This window comes from Brassica napus, chromosome C6 (assembly GCF_020379485.1).
Source record: "Brassica napus cultivar Da-Ae chromosome C6, Da-Ae, whole genome shotgun sequence".
Taxonomy (NCBI): domain Eukaryota; kingdom Viridiplantae; phylum Streptophyta; class Magnoliopsida; order Brassicales; family Brassicaceae; genus Brassica; species Brassica napus.
Window position 1 is genome coordinate 29,010,008 of NC_063449.1, and position 18,604 is coordinate 29,028,611.

Consider the following 18,604-nt stretch of genomic DNA (forward strand, 5'->3'; position numbering starts at 1 on the left):
GAGCTGTAGAAGAGTGTCTTGAGAAACTTCGATGAGACTCACTCCCCTGAGCTGAACCAATCACTTTACAAAACGTTGTACTCTGCATCTTCAACACCGCAAGTTTGTGAACAGTTAAACTCACTGGCTCCTTCATCCGAATAACTTCTTTCATTTCAGACTTCAAACCATTGAAGAACACCTTGATTAAGTTCTTCTCGTCAATTCCCGTTACTTGATTTCTCAAAGCTTCAAACTCGTTAACATAATCTTCAACTTCTCTCTCATGTTTCAAACAGAACAATCTTGCTGCAGGATCGTTGTCAATTGGACCCCCAAATCTGTCTAGCATCCTCTGAGTAAACTGCTCCCAATTGACAAAAGGACCACAGATAATCTCCCCATTGAACCACTGCAACACCGAACCTTCCAGGCTCAAGGAAACCAGATGTAGTTTCTCGTCTTCATTGTAGTTACCAAACCTGAAAAATCTTTCCACACGAGAAATCCAATCGAATGGCAATGGACCAGAGAACACAGGCATTTCAATTTTTCGCAGCATTTTATCACGATTCGCAAGAGTACCATGGAATCCCCGATAACCTAACTGTGTTGGAGGTAGTTCCGGTTCAGAGATAGTTATCCGTACCTGAGGGATCTGAGTTTCCGATGCTGACGCAATTTCTTTCCCAGGACATTGTAGAAACACAGCCGATTCTTCAAATCGAGTCAAGAGATTCGTGATAACCGTCATCCTCCTCTCAAGAGCTTTGAATCTCGCCGTAGTCTCAACGCCAATAGCTTCGATCTTCTTCTCCACCGAATCGACCTTCGTCGACATCGATTCCACTCGTTCCTTAGTTGATCTATCGTTTCGAGCTAGCGTATCGTAGTTGAGCTTCGTCAAATCCATCTCATCTTGAATTCGTTGAAGATCCATCGATTTCAGTGGATCTGCGGTCGTCGTCTTCTCCCGATCACCTCCGTTTCGTGTTTCCACCATCGTTCTTCCGTCGCGATGCTTCCGATCAGTTTCACCGCACCAGTGATAGACTTTCGATATTGTAAAACTAAAGACTATGAACTCTCACGCGACCAGTGATAGACTTTAGATATTGTAAAACTAAATACTATGAACTTCTCCTTCGACTATCAATGTAAAGAGTTACAGCTTTGTAGTACGATACTGGTTCACTCTCATAGCGAGTTCACCATTCTCGTCAGTCTCATAGCGACTGTTAGCTCAAGACTCATATCGTCTGTGAGTTTACAACATACAAAGCATAAGACTTCAAAACGCATATAAAATAGCTATTTATATCATCTCCATCTGTAACTGCAAAGACTCTCTTTGAAATAGAAGTTTCACCACTTCCTTGTTATTCACTTCACTTCATAACTCCTACTCTCTTCTTCACTTGACTCCAACGGTTCTTTACCTCATTTCTTACGAATGTAAACCTTCCTGAACCTATCAATGGCCTTATGAGCCATTCCAGGTACCTGATGAAGTTAAAAGGTAAATTAAACCTAAACCAAAGGTCATGTGTTTACTTTTGCGCTATGGAGTTTGTTTTGACGTCTGCTTTGCACTTTTTTTAGCCACTGGAGCCGTCAAACACCTGAAGGCAGTGCCCTTGAGTCTAACTGGAATGCAACGTTTGCAGCATATCAAAAGAAGTATCCAGAGGAAGCTGCAGAGTTGAAATCTATCATCACTGGTGAATTACCTGCTGGCTGGGAGAAGGCACTACCAGTAAATGGAGAGCTCTCTTTTGTAGATCAATTGTTATATTCTAGATATAGACACACACACCAGAGTCTCCAGGAGATGCCACCAGAAACCTGTCACAGCAATGTCTTAACGCCCTTGCTAAAGTTGTTCCCGGCTTCATTGGTGGAAGTGCTGATCTCGCATCTTCCAACATGACGTTGCTGAAAGCGTTTGGCGACTTCCAAAAAGCCACCCCTGAAGAGAGAAACCTTAGGTTTGGTGTTAGGGAACACGGAATGGGAGCTATCTGCAACGGCATTGCTCTTCACAACCCCGGTCTTATACCTTACTGTGCAACTTCTTTGTCTTCACTGACTACATGAGAATAGCAATGAGAATCTCATCTCTGTCTGAAGCTGGAGTTATCTACGTTATGACACATGACTCGATTGGTCTTGGAGAAGATGGACCAACAACCCATCAGCCCATTGAGCACATCGCCAGTTTCCGTGCAATGCCAAACACTCTTATGTTCCGTCCTACTGATGGAAACGAAACAGCCGGTGCATACAAGATCTCTGTCACCAAGCGGAAGACACCAGCTATCCTAGCTCTGTATAGGCAAAACCTTCCTCAGCTTCCAGGTACATCCATCGAAGGAGTTGAAAAGGGTGGAAACACAATCTCTGACAACTCATCAGGAAACAACCCTGATGTGATCTTGATTGGAACTGGCTCCGAGCTGGAGATTGCTACACAGGCTGCGGAGGTGATTATGAAAGAAGGCAAAACCGTGAGAGTTGTTTCTTTTGTCTGCTGGGAGCTGTTTGAGGAGAGTGTTTTGCCGTCTGGTGTATCTGCTAGAGTTAGTATTGAAGCAGCTTCTACTTTTGGATGGGGAAAGATTTATGGTGGCAGAGGAAAGTCTATTGGTATTAATTCGTTTGGGGCTAGTGCGGCAGCGCCTTTGCTCTCCAAGGAGTTTGGCATCACCGTGGAAGCTGTTGTTGATGCGGCTAAGTCACTCTTGTAAGTGACTTAAAGATCAGAACTATCCTCTCTATATAAAGGTTTGATTTGGAAGTAAAGCTAGTCACAACATTGTCTCATTATTATCTCAAAAATAAAGACAATTCTTTTTCTTATTTTTCGTTACTTGTAATTCGGGTAAACATAGGTTTTGGGTTTGTAAAAGTAGAAGACAATGTAAATCACCTCTCAATGATAATTCTTTAACTGTTCAGCTATTCCTTCTTGGGTAACAGACATAAATGACCTAGCTAGACAGACACAAACACTGGCCTGTGGACAAGAATGATAAGTATGTCATGATCATCATTCATCTACGTATGGGTCCCATGGTTGTCAAAAGCAGATATTGAAAGGAACGGTGAAGTTTCCACCTTGAGACATACAAATATCCATATCCTAAACCTAACTAACTAACACGAGAACAAAGCAACGTTCGTCGCATTGTCAACTTGTCACTCATGACAGACACAACACAAGTAGGAGAGACACTACTTCAGGATATCCCCAGAGATTATTATGCTACAAGAATAAGCAAAGCATATTCGCATTCCATTATCTGTGCACTGAATTTCAACTGCAGAGCTCAGTTTGCTTAACTAATAATACCAGAATACGGTAGCTTGTATAGTTTCTGACTTGACTACTATTTGAGCCTAACATGGGTCCACCGCATGCTACATAACGAAGCAGCTAAAGCCCGATTTTTACTAAGATGACGAACCTTAAATGTAATGACTATTATTAGCCAAACTAAAAGAACAAGAGTTTTTTCATTAAATTCAAAATCGCATCAAAAAACTAGAAAAATGAGATACAAAGTCCATTGTCATATAAGAGCTGAAATGCTGCAAACGAAATGGCCGCTCCTGCAGGACTTTGACTTATTCTATGCTTCCTTAAGCCACTAGAGTACTTGCGGTGGTAGACTCGCTGCAAAAAAACCAAGAAATGGAACAAAAATTAAAAATATGATGAATCTGTGACACCCAGATTTACATAATAAAATGTTACGATAAATAAATAGCTCTGATACCAAATTGTGACACCCCGATTTACATAATAAAATTGTTACGATAAATAAATAGCTCTGATACCAAAATGTGACGGGTTTCGAAATATAATAAATAGATAAAAGCGGAAATAAAATAATAATAATAATTTCCACCATAATATAAAAGTCAATACAATACCAAAAGGCCTAAAAGCCCAACATCGATAACATCCGAAATATAAAATACGACATAAACCGAAAGTCTGAAATAGGAATAACATAAACGATAAAAGTCCAAAGGCCCAATAAAGATAAAAGCGGTAAAAGCGATAGAAGCCCAAAAACCCAATAGCACTGGTCCGATAATCACTCTTGCTCGTCGGTCTCACCTGAAAGGGGGAAAGAAGGAGGGGTGAGCAACAGGGGAGTTGCCCAGCGAGGTATGGGATGCTAAACCGCAAACTGAGTTCATAGCACTACTAAAATGTAGGCCTAGCTCTAGCATGAAACAAACACGGTGCCTATTACACCACACATAACAATCAATATTCGGCTAGAGGACTAGCCGTTACAACTCATGCGCTTATAGTACATAGCTACTCTCTGCACCACGCATCTCCTCATAAGGATATATACATATACTCGAAGCGTCACTAGTACAGTCTGTCTCTGTACCCCCGCCCATCGTAGCGTCGAATGCAAACGTCTCTGCACCACGCCCCAAACAGTAGCGTCGAAGCTCAAACGTCTCTGAACTCACGCCCATACCACACTGTAGCGTCGAAGCTCAGACATCTCTGAACTCACGCCCTCATCACATAATCCCTACTCATAACTATGTATATACATATATATAGCAGTTCTTAGCATCAATCATTTCACACAATCGTTGAATCCTCTATTATCCTAATTCCAGTTAACAATCAATATCAATAATGAACAAGCAAGACTCTCAAATAGACTCGATTCACAAAGACGGATCATGTTTCGAAACTAAACTTTCCATAATGGTAGTACTAAACTAGCTCGGGATTTAACGGAATAGCCCTCACCTTAGCAACAAGAAGAAGTGGTATCTAAGAACTCCAGATGCTCAAATAAACTCCAAATCTGAAATCAGGGCGAAAAATCGAGTTAGAATGTCTTTCGAACGGTTTAAAACGGGACTGGTCAAGGTTTGCGGAAAAGTCAACCCGGTCAAACTTTGACCAGAAATCGATTTGACTAAACCGACCGGTTTACCCTAACCGAAATCAATTTAAAACGGTCAAACCAGTCAATCCACCGGTTTACCGAGTCAACCGAGTTGACTCGCTGAGTTGACTCTGCCGAGTTGACCGAGTCACCGACGAGTCACCGGTGTCGGTCACCGGCGGTGACGGTGGAGCTTACCGGCGGCGAAGGCGGATATTCCGGCGGTGGCGCGTGTACCTCACGCGTGCAGAGGCGAAACATCCGGAAGCGCGTGCGGCTTTGTCCGGACTCCGATTGAGGCGTTTTTGGTGGCTACGGATTCGTCTCGACGAGAGGAACACGATGGTAGTCTTGGATTCACGAGATTCATCACGGTTAGAAAGTTATGGTCGATTTACTAAAACGGCCGAAACTTAACTCAAAAACATGGCGGTTTTCGATTACCTTTGGTTGCGGATGATGGTGGTGACGAGCTTGACGACGTCCTGGCGTGTGGTGGTTCCGGCGACGAGCTCAGGTGAGCTTTCTCCCTTCTTCTCTCTCTCTTTCTCTCTTCTCTCTCTCTTTCTCTCTTTATAGAAGATGGAGATGGTGGGAAAGAAGATGGAGATGATGGAAAAGAAGGTGAAAATGGTGGGGTTGGGAAAAAAAAAGTGGAGATGGTGGGATTGGGTCATTACAATTCTCCCCCACTTATAAGGAATTCGTCCCCGAATTCATGTCATAAGCTGACGAAACTGATACACACTTGAGCAATCCGTTCAACTGTGACATCATCATCCATATGTCGAACATATGGCCGAAATCCTGTTGGCTAGAGAGCGGATGACGATGAGTAACTCATAGTCAATAAAAAAACAATTGGATTAGAAAGGAGTGATACCGAACGGAAAGGAGCCGGGACAGAACCCGCTCAGAATTGTAATGACCCAATCCCACCATCTCCACTTTTTTTTCCCAACCCCACCATTTTCACCTTCTTTTCCACCATCTCCACCTTCTTTCCCACCATCTCCATCTTCTATAAAAATTAAGAAAGAGAGAGAGAGAGAGAAAGAGAGAGAAGAAGGGAGAAAGCTCACCTGAGCTCGTCGCCGGAACCACCACACGCCAGGACGTTGTCAAGCTCGTCACCACCATCATCCGCAACCAAAGGTAATCGAAAACCGCCATGTTTTTGAGTTAAGTTTCGGCCGTTTTAGTAAATCGACCATAACTTTCTAACCGTGATGAATCTCGTGAATCCAAGACTACCACCGTGTTCCTCTCGTCGAGACGAATCCGTAGCCACCAAAAACGCCTCAATCGGAGTCCGGACGAAGCCGCACGCACCTCCGGAAGTTTCGCTTCTTCGTGCGTGAGGTACACGCGCCACCGCCGAAATATCCGCCTTTGCCGCCGGTAAGCTCCACCGTCACCGCCGGTGACCGACACCGGTGACTCGTTGGTGACTCGGTCAACTCGGCCAAGTCAACTCAGCGAGTCAACTCGGTTGACTCGGTAAACCAGTGGATTGACTGGTTTGACCGGTTTAAATTGATTTCGGTTCGGTTAAGGTAAACCGGTCGGTTTAGTCAAATCGATTTCTGGTCAAAGTTTGACCGGGTTGACTTTGACCAGTGGGTTGACTTTTCCGCAAACCTTGACCAGTCCCGTTTTAAACCGTTCGAAAGGCATTCTAACTCAATTTTTCGCCCTGATTTCAGATTTGGAGTCTATTTGAGCATCTGAAGTTCTTAGATATCACTTCTTCTTGTTGCTAAGGTGAGGGCTATTCCGTTAAATCCCGAGCTAGTTTAGTACTACCATTATGGAAAGTTTAGTTTCGAAACATGATCCGTCTTTGTGAATCGAGTCTATTTGAGAGTCTTGCTTGTTCATTATTGATATTGATTGTTAACTGGAATTAGGATAATAGAGGATTCAACGATTGTGTGAAATGATTGATGCTAAGAACTACTATATATATATGTATATACATAGTTATGAGTAGGGACTATGTGATGAGGGCGTGAGTTCAGAGATGTCTGAGCTTCGACGCTACGGTGTGGTATGGGCGTGAGTTCAGAGACGTTTGAGCTTCGACGCTACTGTTTGGGGTGTGGTGCAGAGACGTTTGCATTCGACGCTACGATGGGCGGGGGTACAGAGACAGACTGTACTAGCGACGCTTCGAGTATATGTATATATCCTTATGTGGAGATGCGTGATGCAGAGAGTAGCTATGTACTATAAGCGCATGAGTTGTAACGGCTAGTCCTCTAGCCGAATATTGATTGTTATGTGTGGTGTAATAGGCACCGTGTTTGTTTCATGCTAAAGCTAGGCCTACATTTTAGTAGTGCTGTGAACTCAGTATGTGGTTTGCGGTTTAGCATCCCATACCTCGCTGGGCAACTCCCATGTTGCTCACCCCTGCTTCTTTCCCCCTTTTAGGTGAGACCGACGAGCAGGAGTGATTATCAGACCGGTGCTATTGGGCTTTTGGGCTTCTATCGCTTTTACCGCTTTTATCTTTATCGGGCTTTTAGGCCTTTGGACTTTTATGATTTATGTTATTCCTATTTCAGACTTTCGGTTTATGTCGTATTTTATATTTCGGATGTTATCGATATTGGGCTTTTAGGCCTTTTGGTATCGTATTGACTTTTATATTATGGTGGAAATTATTATTATTATTTGAGTTGTATTATTATTTTATTTCCGCTTTTATCTATTTATTATATTTCGAAAGTGACGGGTGTCACATTTTGGTATCAGAGCTATTTATTTATCGTAACATTTTATTACGTAAATCAGGGTGTCACAGAATCATTCAAGTGTTCAATTCTAAAGTACTTACTACTTCCAGACGGGAGGGAGCTTCTTGGTCTTCTTGTAGTAACGAGCGAGACGGTGGATTCTGCTCTCTACAAGAATCAACCTGAACTTGGAATCCTTGTCTTTCCTGTTCCTCTCAAGGTGCTTGCGGATAGCAACTGCTTTCTTGATTAGGTGATATAGATCCTCAGGGATCTCAGGAGCAAGACCTTCACGATATAACAAATGAACTCCCTTAGTTTCATTGAATGTAGCTATTCAAATAAACAAAACAAAGACAGAAGGGAGGCTGGAAAGTACCATGAGCTTTCAAGATTCTCAAGATCTTGTTTCCAGTAACACTCTTGACCTGTGGGATTCCGTGAGAGTCACGAAGAATGACACCTATCTGAGATGGGGTCAAACCCTTCTTCGCAAACTTGCAGATGGATTCATCAACCTACTTGTGCACCAAAAAACAAATGTCAAGACCAATCAAAAAACCACACGTGGTGAGAGAACAAAAAACACAATATTATTATCATCAAGATACTAACTTCATATCAGATATTTCCTATTAACAAAGTTAATGAATCTCTTCAATAATCATCACATTACTTCTAAAGCACTCAACCTAAATGTAGATGATACCAATCTTCAAAAATTTCAGAGCATTTCAAACAAATCGATAAATGAAATGCATAGAGAAACCTATCGAAGCTTACATCCTGGGAGGTTGTCTTGAGCCAACTTGGGGGTGATCTCTTATACGGCAAAGCAGATGCTGAGATTCCCTTACTACAGAACACAAAAACATAAACGAGGAATGCAAGAAAAACCAGTTTTCAGACAATGCTCAGTTGAATACAATGGGGAAACAAGCTGACGAACCCTTTAGAGTGGAGTCGGCCCATGTCGACGGCTGTGCACGGAGTTTACTTTCTCTGTAGATCGTTCTTCCTCGGTTTCTTCCGGCGCGACTGCAGTGATCAAAACCCTAGTTGCTAATATATATAGTCTCTTAAGGTCGTTGCTACACATCTCCTCACTTTTAATTCCGGAAGGCCTCTTACAGGCTCATTCAGAATGAAAATCCTTCTAAACTAGGCCCATTTAAAAGAAAATCCTTCAATTAAAGGAGTTAAGGCCCCAAGTATACAACCTTGTTTCAAAAAGGAGGTGTTGAAAGCATCTATTAACTTTACACTTCTTTTATGAACTTCACAAATTTTTGCTAGGGAACTCCTTTTTCGATAAAAATTCAGTACTGAGAGAGTAATATAAAGAAAAATTTACTCTCAAGGACACATTTTATGTTTCCAATTACACCACCTTGGATTTGGAAGACACTTTTCCAAATCACTTTGTCCAATTTGCCCTTGAACTAGATATCAACGTGTTTGAGTAATTAATGAATTATAAAAACATTAATTTTTTATATATTTTGTATCGTTAACTCAAAATCTCCAGATCCCCTTTCTCTTAACCTAATTCCTAAAAACAATCTTTCATATTCATCTATCATCTTGGACAACTACAATTGAACCAAAGCACTGTCGTCTTCTCCGTCACTTTATGAGACAGTCGTGTTCACCGTCGTATTCTTTCGTGATAAAAGATATCAACTTTGCCATGAATATGGATACTGGCGGATCTCTGTGATGTAGATGGACACTGATGAAGCTCTGCGCCACCTCTGTCATCGACGCAGCGGCTTCAGTGGCGCATACGAGAAGCGAGATTCTGAGAAGAATTGAAAAGGGACACGACAAGGACTAAGACGCTACAGTTTCAATGGCGAGTATTTTGGGAGAGGGAGGGAGAAGCTGGAGGAGAAGTAGGGAAGACGATGGTGAGCAGGTCCGAGCTCCGGTGTGGAGAGGACGACGACATCGAGCTCTCGTGATGTAGACAGAGGATGTGTGGATGTGATCGGTATGGACGACAGTTGTATGGATGTGATCATTGTGGACATGAGACTTGGAATCAAGTGAGAAGGGGTCAGATAAGAGGTGGTCAAATGAAATATGGATAACAGTGAAGATTCCACATGTGTTTTCCATGCTCTGGTTATGATGTGCCCTGGTTCGTGGATCAGTCCATTGGAGCCAACCAGCATGGAGATCAGGACGTTCTGAACAATTTGACCGAGGTTCGTTCATCCGACCGTACCGATCAGACTGACCAAGCCGTTCCGCGTGCGTCCCGATTGGAGCTTCGGCTGGAACCACGTCCAGACGACCTAACCGACCGAACCACAGCCCGTCTTCCCCAACCAACTCGACATTCTAAAACCCACGGTCGAGCCAGACTTAGCTTGGGTCGTGAAGAAACCAAAGACGGACATGCATTCTTATCTGGCGGACCATCCGGACAGTCCCGCAAGCGTCCTTATCTTTACCCCGTGCATCCATCTGGTTCGGATGAACCTGGACATCTTGACTAGTCTTCTCCATTTTCCGTGCCTTGACCAGATCTAGTCTTCTCCATTTTCCGTGCCTTGACCAGATCTAGTCTTCTCCATTTTCCGTGTCTTGACCAGATCTAGTCTTCTCCATTTTCCGTGCCTTGACTAGATCTAGTCAAATTTATATTTTCTATGCATTGTTTTCCTACATTTCTATTTATTGTCTTTGACTACAAAACACTATAAATATGTAGTCCCTTTGATGAATAAAAGGGAGTTGATTTTAGTTGTTTATTTTCGATTCTTCTTTTCTCTGAGTGAGAGAGAGAGTTCTTAGCTAGTTCATCGGTTTGAACCGGCTTGTTGATTTGGTGGTCAGCCAATCATCTTTTGTGTCGTTTGGTGGTTAGCCAACACACCTTCATCGTTTCTTAGGTGGTTAGCCTTAGATCTTGGGTATATCAAGAGTCATTCCGCATCTCTTGACGATCCTTTCAATCCATCTCAGTTCCAGAAGTGCCGTTTGCCTTCTCGGATCATATCCAACACCCGGCCAAAGCCATCCTTCCCGTTTTGGGCGTATCAACTTGGTATCAGAGCCACTCAACCGGTACTATCTATCCATCTTTCTCATCTTTCATTTCTAAACACTTCTTCTTCATCTTTCTATCTCAAATCCGGGCCACTACCTTACCTATCGCCATTCTTCTATTAAAAAAAAAAAGAAAAAGAAAAGAAAAAAAAAAAAAAGATCTATCAAATAAAAAGAGAAAAGAAAAAAAAAAGTTTGATTTATTTGGCTAGGTGGTGGAAGAGAAATCCTGCTGGCTGAGGAGAAATCCAGCCTTGGAGTGGTTAATACGGATTTCAAAACAATTCTCTTTATCTTTCTATCTTGTGTTCATCTCTTGCTTGCTTGGAGAAATCCATTGGGTTATTTGATTTGTTCTCTTAGAACTTTGAGAGGAGACTCTTGAGTGACCATAAAATCTGAGAGAAACACTTGTGTGGGTGAGATCAAACACTTGAGAGTGTGAGGATTATTTTTATCTGTTAACCTTTTGTGTTGAGAACTTTCAGGTTAAGATGTTTGAAGCTGATCAAAGAAGGCTTTTCAGTCAGTTTGAAGTCTGGGAGTTTTGTGACAACCTTGTGGAGGGTGTGGTGAAAGCCCTCAAGGACGTCAGCAAGATCCAAAAGAAGAGCACAACCACACGTGCATCTGTAGCTAAGCCTTCCTTATTCATCAATGAAAAACCCAAAGGTAAATCTGAAAACAACCTTGAAGATCAAAAAGATTTTTCAGATTCTTTACCAATTTTTGATGAGTATGATGAAGAGATGATTGAAAGTTTGATCATTTGTGAGGATGAATGTGATCTTCCATCTCCAAAATCTGATTTTATGTTTGATGATGAAGAGACTAATGGACTAACCTGTTTTGAACCGGAGCATCCAAGTAGTCTTGTTCTATTTTCACAGGATTTTAAGGAAGAACCATTCGACTACTCACATCAAGGACTGCTTCTTGGCACCAGGAGACCCAAGGACGATGATCTAGGTCCCATATTTGATGAGGAAGGCGAACCTGGTCCAACCTTTGAAGCGGAAGCACCAAGCATAACATCCATCATCATGGAGAACCAACTTTGCTTTGATCCCGGCACAACTCCTACGCCTTTGACCACATACATTCAAGAGCACTGTGAGAAACTTGATTTGATTAATTTTCTGCCTGATCTGTTTGATAAAGTCAGTTCCAATGACATAAAGCTTTCTGGTCTTGATCATCTTGAAAAGTCATCTGAGCTTGATTTGCAACAACTAGTTTTCTGCTCTAGAAAATCGTTTGATTCATTTGTCTTCAAAGAAAATAGCTTTAGTCTGAGATCTTATGGACATGAACTGATCACTGGAATTTTGTTTGCATCCTCATATGCTTTGGAAGATTTTATGGTTAGCACATTGCTGGAACAGAATTCACATAAAGCTGAAACAGATTTTTGTGGTGATTCTGTTTTGAAACCCGTCCATTCTTATTCTGAATCTGATCTTGAACTAAAACTTTTGTGTTCTGAATCTGATCAAGTTAGGCACGTTTTAGAAATGTTCTATGGTAGTTCATGCCTCGAAAACATTCTGATTTACAACACCTTCTTTGATAAACATGCTGAGCCTTGGATAAGAAATTCTCAATTTGAACTTAATCTTTTGTGTTCTAAATCTGAGAAACTTGCGCATGATTTGAATTTGTTCTTTAGGAACTGTGCTATCACGTGCCCTGACACCATTCTGGTGTACAAGACTTACTTTGATAGGCTTCATGATGATCTGAAACGTGTGCTACATGTTCTAGGGAAAGAAACTTTGGTTTATGATCCGAACAAGTACTTGTCTTGTACATATGATCCTGGTATTTTAATGTTTGTTTTGAGTGTCCAGGATAAACATGATCAGTCTCCAAGAGGTGTCAGGAACAGAAGCAGAGATCGTGCTTATCAGTTTAAGACTTGGAGATGCATGTACTCGAGGAAACCAACTTCAAAACTCCAAGGAAGTTTCTTTCCAAAATTTTCCTTCACTAAATTTTACATGATTTTTAAATTCTTTTTGTCTGATTCATTTCCTTTTGATACAGGTAAAATGGATTTGAGGTCAAATCCTTTTCAAGAGGGAGGGAATGATGCGCCTCGGATCATAGACCCGGGCCAGGATGATGCGACCATGGCTGAGCCAGATGATTCTTCAACAAAAGACAAACCAGGATGGATTAATGGTGAGGATACTGATCTAAAACCAGCTGATGAGACTGAGGACGAGCTGGAACCAGCTGAAGAGAGTATGCTTGAGCTGAAACCAGCTGAAGTGATAGTAGATGAGCTAGATGAGCTGAGTGAGCTAAGTGATACTAGCTTGGAGCTGAATGAGCTAAGTGACACTGAAGATGGAGCTGGTTTAGTTGCTGGGCGAAATGAGCATTTTTCAGCCCAAAGAAAAATTCATAACAAATTCAATTTGGGTCGGTTTTACACCAAATTCGACCAGACCTTTCCTCAGTCCATTTCAAGCCCATTCTCATCAAGAATGCCAATAGGGAGTCAGCAAGGAAGTCTTGGTCGTGTATGGGAAAAAGAATTCAACAAAAATCATTAATTTCGGTCTTTAGTCAAAGTCTTCATTTCTAGTTTCCATGTCTTGTTTTTAGCACATTCTTCTTTGGATTTCTACAACTTGTAATCCTATATATAGGGCCTAAGAGCCACAAAATAAGATAAGCTTTTTCCCCTTTTATTTGAGTTTATCTATTTGTTCTTTGTAGAACACTTCTTTGTTTCTTGGTGAGGTTATCTCCGAGTAAACAGCCTCTAATTCGTTGGACCTGTGCGTCATATCAGGCAACGTTTAGAAATCCTTCTTTTGGTGGACTTGTGAGTCATATCAAGCACTAACTGAAGTCTGGTAGTATCATTGGGCCATCCGCAACCCATTGTGTCACCGTTCAATCCATCAGTTCTCCCTTTTGGCGAGTTCATATCCCTTTAATCCGGTCGAGTGATCCTTCCCTATTTTAGGGCGTATCAGGTTATTTACGAGATTCATGTCTTGGGAGAGGGAGGAAGAAGCTGGAGGAGAGGTAGGGACAACGATGGTGAGCAGGTCCGAGCTCCGGTGTGGAGAGGACGACGCGACATCGAGCTCTCGTGATGTGGACAAAGGATGTGTGGGTGTGATTCGTGTGGACGACAATTGTGTGGATGTGATCGATGTGGACATGAGACTTGGGGTCAAGTGCAAAGTGGTCAGATAAGAGGTGGTCAGGTGAGATATGGATAACAGTGAAGATCCCACATGTGTGTTTCATCCTCTGGTAAATAACGAGATTCATATAAGATGATAGTTTCTGTATTTTGTAAACGTTGGTGTTTCTTTTCGTATTGTACAAATATATTTTCCTCATATACTTTTTGTTTAGAAACCAGAATAAAGATCTATCAGAGAAATGTTAAAACTGTTAAACTAAATTAACAAAACTTCAAATCCAAAACTTCACAACCACCATTAAATCTTTTTCTTCGAAACGGAACAGATGGTCAAATTAACACAATTCACATAAATCTATATACCAACACTTTTAATAATAAATGTTGCATTTATTGCAATCACACGGAAATTTAATTAGCTCTGCTGTTGGTTTCTTGAAAAGAACATTCTTCTACTTACACAAAACCAAGGGCGTTTATGTCCTGAAAAAACACATATCCATGCAAAGTGTGCCAAACAAACAATGTGTCTTTAAGAGAAAAGAAAAATCATAATGTGTATTTATACGTAAGTCTCTCTGGTATAAATGTGTGGCTCGCATCTTTATTGAATTGATAAACTACGAACTAGAAGTTTATTTTTGTTATTAATATAACTGAAAATGTTTTTAAATCATAAACCACACACTGATAACAAGCTATTTAAAACAAAACCTATTTAAGATATTGGAGATGAACTCTATAGAAGTTTATAGGTAGCTAAGAAATCGAATATGGTTATTAAAACTCTCCAAAAGAACTTTTGTCACAAAGCAAACTTCAAGCACGAGTTGACAACTGCAATACATCAAGCCAATAACACAGTTCAAGATAACCAAGGGAGCCTAATGTTGAGATGCGAATAAGAAAAACGAACAAAGTTGTGTCCTCGAACACTCTTAGGCTGCTTAGTCTTTCCTCAAGTCCATGACTTCGGTCCTGATGCCATCGGCCTTGAGAATCATGATCTCAAGCTTGTCTCCCTATTACCACCAATGAACCCACAAAGCATAAGTTAGACACAAGATGGTAATATCTTCAATAGGTAGTAATTTGAATGGTGATATGGGAAAACTTACAGTGTAGATATCCCTCTCAGTGGCAGATGCGAATACGGTTTTGACCAAGTCAACTGCTTCAGGTTCGGAAAGGGGTGTGATGGCATCCTACACAGGCAGAGAAGACAAAACATAAGCAACTGAAATGATTCATTATGTGATTAAATTTGCTTAAAGGCCAATGACAAACCTGTGCAGGTAGCAGAAGAGGGCTGGGACTCTTGAGTTGATTGTCAAGGAAAGGCATGATTAGAGTGGAACCAGAACCTTGAGCACTGTATCCAACCTTCTCATAGGAACCAACGGCATCATACGTGAAAACACATCCTTTACCCTGCTCGTCAAGCCCTCCAAGAACATTAAAGGCATAGTAAGGGAAAAAGCGCTTGAAGTAAAGCGTGTTGGAGAGAAGCTGAGCCATCGCAGGACAGCTCATCTGCTTGTTATGCTGATGCTGATAAACCTGCAAGTACACCAAAACAACAAAGAGAACACGGTTACTACGCAAAGTCTTAATCTTTTTCAAAAAAGATTGATCACACGAATCTCACCAAGTGCCTTGATTTCAAAACTTTCTGCAATGCTTTCACATCAGCCTGAAAGCCAGAGGAAGAGAGCACAGCTTTGTCTGCTCTGGAGAGAGATTAAAAGACAGCAACTTTGCATACTCAATACACAAAAATGATTAATTTTGCAAGAAACCCAGAACTAACCCCATCAACAAAACTACCAATTCTCCATCTTAGATCTAACGAATCATCGATTTAAAAAAACTCAGATTTTTCTTATACAGATTACAGAAACCCTAATAATCTACAACAAAGCCTGGAGCTATCGCCAGCACTAGGTTACCTCCCCCGAAGGATCGAAAGAGAAGGTACTTACAGCTTATGGATTTTGGAGTAATCGCGAGTGAGAATGCTGTAACCGGTAGACATCCGAGTATCGGCGGCGATAACGCAGTAATCCGATCCAGCGATTGCCACACATGTTCTGAAGTAAAACACACACAGCGATCAATTTAAATCAGTAAATCGCAATTACAAAACGCTCAATTAGCGAATCAGAAGAAGACACTAGACGAAGAAAATTCAGAGGGTCACAGGACCAATACCCTCCATTGTTATCGTAAGGAGACCAGTTCGCGTGCTGCTTCGTCATGGAGCTTCTCCGTCTTCAGGAAAAGGGATGCTTTGTTAGCAAAGAGGAAGAGGAGAAGAGAGAGAGAGAGAGATTGGAGCATAAGAAGATCTCTCTCACTCTGCCTTTGTAAACACGAAAGCAGACGAAGACAAAAGCTGGGCTCTTGATTATTGGGCTTTCTAATGGCCCTTAGATACAACTATGGGCTTTTTAATGCGCCTTTTATGAGCTGTTTCTTCTCCGATCTTCTCTCTCTGTCTCACTCACTCGTAAAGCTCCTTCGCCCATTTTCAATTCAAGGTGGGTTGCTTCGAAAAGGCATTCTCGCTCTCTTTCTCTTTCTCTCACTAGATTTCGTGCTCTCAAGTTCTCTGCTTTAGCTTCCCTTACTTGGTGCTTGCTACTACTAATCTTCGCATTTTTCTGGAATTTGGGGATTTAGGGTTTCTGGGTCTGTGTGTGTGAGTGAAGATAATGGAAGCCCTTGTTGTTGATGCTGGTTCGAAGCTCCTGAAAGCAGGAGCAGCGATTCCTGACCAGTCTCCTGCAATGATAATCCCATCTCAGATGAAACGAATGGTTGATGATGCGTCTGATAACCCCACCACTGTTTTTGAAGACGTCACTCTTGATCCTATCGAAAGAGGGTTCATTAGAGACTGGGACGCTATGGAGGATCTGTTGCGTTACGTTGTGTACACTGGGCTTGGATGGGAAGAGGGAAACGAAGGCAACATACTCTTCACAGATCCACTCTGCACTCCTAAGGTCTGTTCTATTGGAAAGATGAGAACTTTGATTTTGACCGCCATGTGTTTTTCAGTTCTGTTATAATCTTGTTCTTGTAGTAAATGTAACTAATTTGTTTATATAAATGATTGTTTTGGGTGCAGGCTATTAGGGAGCAGTTAGTGCAGTTGATGTTTGAAACGTTCAACGTGTCTGGATTCTATGCGTCAGAGCAAGCAGTGTTGTCTCTTTATGCTGTTGGAAGAATCTCCGGTTGCACTGTTGATATTGGTCATGGGAAGATAGGTATGATAATAACTTGGTTCGCTTGTGTTATAATATGATCTTAATCTTTCTGTCTAAGCCGTTGTTTCCCTTTAAAAAACCTTTAGTTGAACCAGATGTTTTGTTACTGTACGTTTTAGTAGACTGAAGTTTCGTTATACTCAGTTGTTATGTGATTTATGTTACAATAGTTTAATATTTGTTGTTGTTTCCTTTTACTAACCCTTGTACATGCTCTGGAACATTTAGTTAACCAATGATTATTATTCATGTATGTAGGTTGTTATGATCAGTATGATTTTTGAACTCTGTGTTTGATATCTCAGTTGTTTTTAACTCTCTTCCGGTGTGTACATCCAGATATTGCCCCAGTTCTTGAAGGTGCTGTGCAGCACATTGCCTCAAAACGGTTTGAGCTCGGTGGAACGGATCTTACAAAACTATTCGCCCAAGAGCTTGGAAAATCCAACCCTTCTGTGAATCTCAGCATGTCTGATGTTGAAACATTGAAGGAACAGTATGCAAACTGTGCTGAGGACGAGGTTGCGTACGAGAAAACCCAAAACTGTGAAATCGAGCAGCATACACTTCCTGATGGACAGGTTTGTGTGACTACAAATCAACAGTCTTACAACTTGTGTTTCCTTATAATAACAGAATGATGGTCTTGTAGGTGATAAGCATTGGGAGAGAGAGATACTCTGTTGGTGAAGCTTTGTTTCAGCCATCAATACTTGGACTGGAGGAGCACGGAATCGTTGAACAGCTTGTCCGGATTATCTCAACAGTTTCATCTGAGAACCATAGGCAGCTCTTGGAGAACACTGTACTTTGTGGTGGTACGACCTCCATGACAGGTAACAACAACAATAACTTTGTACACTTTGTGCATGTTGATATTGAAAAATTTAATGGGTTGTGGTGTACTTCGTCATTGGCAGGATTCGAAGGAAGGTTTCAGAAAGAAGCAAGCTTGTGCTCATCTGCCATTAGGCCAACGCTGGTGAAACCTCCTGAATATATGAGTGAGAATTTGGGATTGTACTCGGCTTGGATAGGAGGAGCAATACTAGCCAAGGTGGTGTTTCCGCAGAATCAGCATGTTACTAAAGCTGACTACGACGAGACTGGACCATCTGTGGTTCACAGGAAATGTTTCTGATTCTGAAACAACCAAAACGTTTGAACTTCTTGTTGTAGCTGAGGATTGTTTTTTATTATTTTTTCTGTGTTTGAACACATCCCACTAAATCTATGTACTTCGAAGCAGCTTACATGATTTGAAGACCATATTAAGTACTAATAGCCTTATAAGAAGTACTTCAGTATTAGGAAATATAAACAAACGATCGTTGACAAGTGCAAACCATAAATCCAGTTGTGTACTAGACAACTTCTTCATCCATTCTCTTCTCCACAGCCATGAAAGCAGGAGATCTGAACCGCCATTTTTCTGTTTCTTCGTTGGTTTTA

The 18,604-nt window shown here is 41.5% G+C and overlaps 3 protein-coding genes and 1 pseudogene across 7 annotated transcripts; 2 read left to right on the forward strand and 2 right to left on the reverse strand.

Moving 5' to 3' along the window:
• The first annotated feature begins 1,573 nt into the window (after positions 1–1,573).
• Positions 1,574–3,211, forward strand: LOC125575352 (annotated as a pseudogene).
• Positions 3,212–3,443: 232 nt separating this feature from the next.
• On the reverse strand, positions 3,444–8,796 carry LOC106452584 (40S ribosomal protein S13-2). Of its 4 annotated transcripts, none has more exons than XR_001289838.3 (6): positions 8,601–8,796; positions 8,435–8,507; positions 8,031–8,169; positions 7,753–7,939; positions 4,769–4,826; positions 3,444–3,655 (listed from the first exon to the last, which is right to left on the reverse strand). XR_001289838.3 is itself a non-coding variant. In XM_013894733.3 (5 exons), the coding sequence occupies exons 1-5, from the start codon at positions 8,621–8,623 to the stop codon at positions 3,622–3,624; spliced, it is 456 nt and encodes a 151-aa protein (XP_013750187.1). In that variant the 5' UTR covers positions 8,624–8,796; the 3' UTR covers positions 3,444–3,621. The 4 variants fall into 4 exon arrangements, 2 of the variants coding, with proteins under 2 accessions (XP_013750187.1, XP_013750188.1); XR_002656071.2 differs by lacking the exon at positions 3,444–3,655 and adding an exon at positions 3,865–4,105; XM_013894733.3 differs by lacking the exon at positions 4,769–4,826.
• Positions 8,797–14,633: 5,837 nt separating this feature from the next.
• LOC106452586 (proteasome subunit beta type-1) lies at positions 14,634–16,336 on the reverse strand. Its single transcript, XM_013894735.3, has 6 exons — positions 16,089–16,336; positions 15,860–15,967; positions 15,526–15,607; positions 15,165–15,437; positions 14,996–15,082; positions 14,634–14,899 (listed from the first exon to the last, which is right to left on the reverse strand). The coding sequence occupies exons 1-6, from the start codon at positions 16,133–16,135 to the stop codon at positions 14,825–14,827; spliced, it is 672 nt and encodes a 223-aa protein (XP_013750189.1). The 5' UTR covers positions 16,136–16,336; the 3' UTR covers positions 14,634–14,824.
• Positions 16,314–18,410, forward strand: LOC106452587 (actin-related protein 7). Of its 2 annotated transcripts, XM_013894736.3 has the most exons (6): positions 16,314–16,417; positions 16,560–16,885; positions 17,011–17,152; positions 17,492–17,733; positions 17,805–17,988; positions 18,073–18,410. In XM_013894736.3, exons 2-6 carry the CDS (start codon positions 16,592–16,594, stop codon positions 18,291–18,293), a joined length of 1,083 nt encoding a protein of 360 aa, XP_013750190.1. In that variant the 5' UTR covers positions 16,314–16,417; positions 16,560–16,591; the 3' UTR covers positions 18,294–18,410. The 2 variants fall into 2 exon arrangements, with proteins under 2 accessions (XP_013750190.1, XP_013750191.1); XM_013894737.2 differs by having other exon boundaries at positions 16,365–16,885.
• Positions 18,411–18,604: the final 194 nt, after the last annotated feature.